This window comes from Gymnoscopelus microlampas, assembly GCF_963454915.1.
Source record: "Gymnoscopelus microlampas genome assembly, chromosome: 17".
NCBI classification, from domain to species: domain Eukaryota; kingdom Metazoa; phylum Chordata; class Actinopteri; order Myctophiformes; family Myctophidae; genus Gymnoscopelus; species Gymnoscopelus microlampas.
In genome coordinates, this window is record NC_139954.1 from 44,842,449 (window position 1) to 44,848,448 (window position 6,000).

Below are 6,000 nucleotides of genomic sequence, written 5' to 3' on the forward strand. Positions count from 1 at the left end.
GGTACTTTTACTTAAGTAAAGAATTTGAGTACTTTTTCCACCACTGCAGTTTTATTTCTCTTTTGTTTTTTTCTTTCTTTCTCTTTCGTTCTTTCTTTCTTACTTTTTTGTTATCTGTATTCCAAACCATGGCCTTTAACATGTTCCTTTCTTTTCAACAGGGGGTAGGGCTACTTTTTAGTATGTAAAGGAATTACATTTACATTCAGCACCACAAATAATATGAACAACATTTCCTACGGCATTCCATTCATACTGTGTCTCTGTGTGTGTGTGTGTGTGTGTGTGTGTGTGTGTGTGTGTGTGTGTGTGTGTGTGTGTGTGTGTGTGTGTGTGTGTGTGTGTGTGTGTGTGTGTGTGTGCGTGCGTGCGTGCGTGCGTGCGTGCGTGCGTGCGTGCGTGCGTGCGTGCGTGCGTGCGTGCGTGCGTGCGTGCGTGCGTGCGTGCGTGCGTGCGTGTGTGTGTAGGGAGAGAACACATGCTTGTGTGCATCTGTGTGTCTGTTGCTGTGTCGGTGTGTTTGTGCATGTTTTGAGTGTCATCGGGGAACAGATGTCGCAAAGAAAGAGGGAAGAAAATACAGATAGGGGAGTGTAGCGATGTGTTCCCTCTTCGGGCTTAAGCATGACCTGGACATAAATAGGCCGTTTTCCAGGTAAACCGAACTCTGAACTTTACACCAAAAGCGAGCACACGTTGGAACAAGAAGCGCGGCACCCCAGCAGGCTAGCATACTTTTTAAGTGGTGAGGATAGGTTTACGCCATTGACTCCCAGGGCATTCGTCAGAATGCCAGGTCCATGCACGGGACGACACATCCATCCCATTAACCCATTGAGACCTGAAGCCGATTCTACATGTCTCCTAAATCTCAACAGTTTTCTGAAAAACATGTTTCTATATCAGTGGTGCTCAATCTTTTTCATGTCAAGGGCCCCCAAAATGATATGTATTTGGCCACGGACCCCCATCAAAATATCTTGTTCCAGGGACCCCCCAGAAACAAAGATTTGAGTTAAAAATGTTCGCTTTAGAAATATATGTATTCAAAGATTTGCACACATTTTCACGATTTTTCAAAAATAGCAGATCTACAAGCTCATAGCGCGGCACTCGGTGCCGCGCTATGAGCTTGTATATCTGCTATTTTTGAATAGCCCATAGTGTAAAATAATGCTTTTTAGCTCAAATCTAAAAATGACCCCCAGTTCCAGGTCTTAATGGGTTAATTAATTTGCCTGTGTGACATATCTGGGTCTTCTTTTTTTTTTCTCTCTTTTCTTTTTTTTTTTTATATAAAAAGAAGAGAAAAAAAAAAGATGAAATAAATAAACAAATCTCCTCAAAAGATGTGGCCTCCTCTATACCTCTCTTTCACCAGGTTGCATCATGCCTCGCTCGTATCTTACCCTGTCACTCCCTGTGTCACACCACGGTGCAGGAGAACGCTCCACCAGGAATCCACCGTCTCATTTATTTTTGCCCCACCGGTGGGGGTGTCGGGGAGGGAGGGAGGGAGGGAGAGAGGGTGAGGGCGGGGGGCAGTTTAAGTATGCCAACTATGGGAGATGTTGCCGGCATTCCAAGGCTATTTGTGGCTAGGAATTGCCTGTGTGTGTGTGTGCGCGCGCGTGTGCGTGTGTGTGTGCGTGCCTGTGTACTCGCACGCGCGCGCGTGTGTGTGTGTGTGTGTGTGTGTGTGAGAGTCTTGGCCTGTGCGTGCACCCACATGCGAGGAAGGTGTGCGTGTGTGTACGCACATTCCAGTGCGCGGTTGTCTGCATTTGTGTGACTATTGGCATTTCACACAGGGTAGGAAGGCGTTTTGTGCATGTGTGCGTGGGCTGTGCGCTTTGGAAAGGGTGTCACACACACACACACACACACACACACAGGCCCATTGGTTTGGCATGAGACAAGTCCCATCCTGCTTGTCACAAATTCAGATGGAATAGATTTCCGGTAGTGCAGAGTCGTAGTAAATCCAGGTGGCGGGTGGCTGTGTGCGTCGTGTGCATGTGTGTGTACACGTCACTGTATGTATAATGTGTATGTCTGTGTGTGTGTGTGTGTGTGTGTGTGTGTGTGTGTGTGTGTGTGTGTGTGTGTGTGTGTGTGTATTGTGTGTGTCTACTGTAGCTTGTGTCTGAGTGTATAAGTGGAGGGAGGGGGGGGCATTTACGGGTGTGAAAAGCCTCCCACAAATACATTCGTCATACTATCGTGTGAAGGGAGGCCTAATCCCAGTCGATTTTAATTCGGTCGATGATGTCATGAAAAAACACTGTCCGTAAGGCCAGACTGCTTCAGTTTCACCTTGCCGGGCGCTCGTGGCATCCGATCTCTCTGGCTTAGCCCCGCTACGGTCGCAGACGACCACATAAAGTAACGGGGGCTTCGCGTTTCCAAGGGCCTTCCACCTAAGCAGCAGCTGAAATTAGCTCCGAGACGTTCATGTGACGGCAATGCTTAGGTCATCAGTGTGACTCTTGTTTTTTTTCGTATGTGAGATTCAATGTGATTTCACAGGACACACACGTGTGGGGTTCACAATCCCGCCGCGACTCATTTCCTAAACTGATTTTGTCCTGTAAATTCCACTTACCATCGATGGGCATGGAGTCTTTAGAAAAATAATTACCACTTTCAACCTGGCATCCCTATTTTTGAAGAATAAAATGATATTGTCAAAAGTAGTCCAAAATTAACAAAATGTTAAAAAGACAAATGGCCAAAAATGTTATAAAAATAGCACAAATAGCCAATCCAGATCTGCTATTTTCGCTATTAGTGGTACGATTAAGTATGGGGCGTTTAACTCATGACTTCAGTGTTTTTGCACACAACACACAACTCAACATAAACTAAGATGCAAGCCAGCCCACGCATGTGTGTGTCGTTACCGTAGAATGTCCTCCACCAGAGTCACCGTGAAAAGCCTCTCCCTGCGTGTGCTGCTATTAATTGTGTGCCTCCAGCGAGGAGTCACCAGGAGTAACGCCTCCTCTCGCCCCCCTCTTTGTGTCTCCGCAGGAAAGCGACCCCACCAGTGCCAGATCTGCAAGAAGGCCTTCAAACACAAGCACCATCTCATCGAGCACTCGCGCCTGCACTCGGGCGAGAAGCCCTACCAGTGCGACAAGTGCGGCAAGCGCTTCTCCCACTCGGGCTCCTACTCGCAGCACATGAACCACCGCTACTCCTACTGCAAGCGGGAGGCCGAGGAGCGGGAGGCGGCCGAGAGGGAGGCGCGGGACAAGGGCCCCCTGGAGCCCACCGAGCTGCTGATGAGGCGGGCCTACCTGCAGGGCCTGGCGCCCATGGGCTACTCAGACCCGGAGGACCAGCAGGAGGACGGCGGCGGCGGAGGAGGAGGCACCATCCTGCGGGACGGCACGGAGGGCGGGGGGGTGAGAGGAGGGCGCGAGCGGGAAGTGGACGAGGCGTACGAGGAGGTGACAGACAGACGGGATGAGGCAGGTTTCCGGGGAGGAGAGGAGGAGGAGGAGGAGGAGGAGGAAGAGGGCGACAGCAGGAGCCTGGGCACGCAGATGGACTCGACGAGGGACGAGGAGGACGAGGGGAAGGATATGGCGCACTCGATGGACGAGAGTTCAAGAGAAGGGAAAACAGACGGCAAATCGGACCAGGAGGAAGCGGACTGAGACAAAGAAGTGACACTCGAGGGAGAGAGAGAGAGAGATAGAGAGAGAGAGAGAGAGAGAGGGGAGAGAGAGACAGAAAGAGAGAAAGAAAGAAAGAAAGAGAGAGAAAGAGAGAGAGATCGAGAGAGAGATAGAGAGAGAGAGAGAGAGAGAGGAAAACAAAGCTTTCAGCAAATATTTGTCATGTTGGTTTGTTTCATTTCCTTTTTTTCATTCTTCCAGCAAACATGAAACTCGCTCTGTTTCAGAAAGACAAAACTGAAGGGCTCGATCGTATGGAGAGCTCTAGGGTTGTTTTTTTTGTTCTGTTTTTGTTTTTTTTTGTTTTCGAAAGATTGTAAAGATGGACTCAAGATGCAATGTGGTGACTGCCAACATCAGAGTCGTGAGAACAAGCTGGGTGGGATTGTTTAAAAATCCACATTATGCAAAAAGAAAAAAAAAAGTTACAAAAAAAAAAAAAAGTAATAATGATTATCATTATAATTAAATGAAAATGAAGCTGTTTTTAATGTACAGTATTATTAAGGCCTAAAAGCTGTGTGGTGCTATAATGTTCTTCTTAACCTTTCTGTGTTTCATTGTGTTCAAACCCCAAACCAGGAAATTGCACTCTGCCCCCTTAATCACTACAAAAACACTTTTGAAAAAAGAGCGAGAGAGAGAGAGAGGAGGAAGAAAAAAAAAAAAAGCCTATGGATATTTATACCGTGCTTGAAGACACGGTAGCACTCCGTCAGTGTTGTATTTTGTCTGCCCACTTTTACTGTGATGTCCTTGGTTGTTTTTTTTTTACCCTCTTTTTTTGCAAGGCAAACTAACCACACAATTTTGGGCCTCACAACCATTTCTTTATGTGAAGGAACTTTAAACCTGTGTGATTTTAATATGTCATTGTGAGTCTTAAAAAAGTTAAAAAAAAGAAAAAATGGACCGGAGAGAGTGAAAGAAGAGTGAAGGGGCGAAATATCGAAATATGAAGGGCTCCGTTGTTTAAAAGCGAGCGAGCCTTTGTGTGTTTTTATTTTCTCAAGAGAAAGCCTTATATGCAAACCTTTTCACCTGTGCGTTTCTGCAAGTGCCATCCTTGTACAGTGTAAATCAGAGTTTGACCTGTGTTATCTTTGCTCTGGCTCCAGTATTAAAATGAATATTTCACCTTGTTTTTTGAAGTACCTATGTCAGTATTAGCATAGATAGACAGCAGTTTGTTAGTTTACATATGTTTGTGCAATTCTCTGTATTTTTTCCATGACCTTTTTTTTTGTCAGTATTACTTTTTTGTTTTTTTTTCGTTGTTGATTTTTCCAACATAAATTTAATTTTGTTCTTATTTTAAGATTACCATTTTATTTATGTGACTCATTTTATATTTCCTAATTTTATTTATTTCATACTGTAGTGTACAGTATTATAGTTCCTCAACAAATAGATATATTTTAGTAAAAAGGATTCTGTCATTGACTATTGGAGCAAATTATGAATAGAGAGCGTCTATGGTATTTGGACATTTTCAATTTTTTTTTTCCTTTTTTTTTTTTTTTTTGTTTTATTTCCTTTCAACTACTGGAAATTCTAAATTTGGGGAACTTTTGATACGATATTGTGAAAACACTGTATTTTTGAGAGTTGAAAAAAAAAAATCCACTTTATTCATCCCACTGACGAGGTGAAGAGGGACTGTTGATGATGAAATTCCTGAATTGTCTGAAGTATTATTGAATTTTTAATTTCTCTTGGAAATGACCATGCTCGAATAAATGTAGCCAAAATTAAATTTTAATAAAAGCCGTGTTATTCCTCTTGTACCCGCTCCTTCTGCAGTATCTGTACCTCTTATCTCATGAACCATGTTAACCCATTAAGACCTGAGGCGATTCTTAAAAAATGTCTAAATCTCAACAGTTTTTTGAAAAAAATCTTGAAAATATTTTTTCAAGATTTTTCAAAAATAGCAGATCTACAAGCTCATAGCGCGGCACTCGGTGCCGCGCTATGAGCTTGTAGATCTGCTATTTTTTAATAGCCCAAAGAAATCTTAAAATGAGACGCAGATGCGGTTAATCCTGGAGTCCCTATTTTGGGCACATTCTCCAAAGTTTGCTCATGTTGTCAGCCTGTAGATCAGCTATTTTGGCTATTTGTTGCATGTACTACGAAGCATATATAGGCCTTAAAGGAGTAAAATGACTAGCTTTTTTTAGTTTTTGTCAATAATCCGATAACCGGGGTGGCTGCTCAGTCTCGTACCGGATACTTAGACTCTGCCGGTCATCGCTGGTCATCAAATGATTGGCATAGGAATGTGACCAAAAAATAAAAAAAAGTCTCCATG

At 44.1% G+C, this 6,000-nt stretch overlaps 1 protein-coding gene across 1 annotated transcript in view; it reads left to right on the forward strand.

The window, feature by feature from the left end:
* Nucleotides 1–5,471, forward strand: part of zeb2a (zinc finger E-box binding homeobox 2a) — a 74,160-nt gene extending 68,689 nt beyond the window's left edge. The window contains exon 10 of the mRNA XM_084083752.1: nucleotides 3,034–5,471. Coding sequence (XP_083939878.1) covers nucleotides 3,034–3,665 — 632 coding nt within the window. The 3' untranslated portion in view covers nucleotides 3,666–5,471. The remainder of the gene's footprint in view (nucleotides 1–3,033) is intronic.
* The last annotated feature ends 529 nt before the right edge of the window (nucleotides 5,472–6,000 follow it).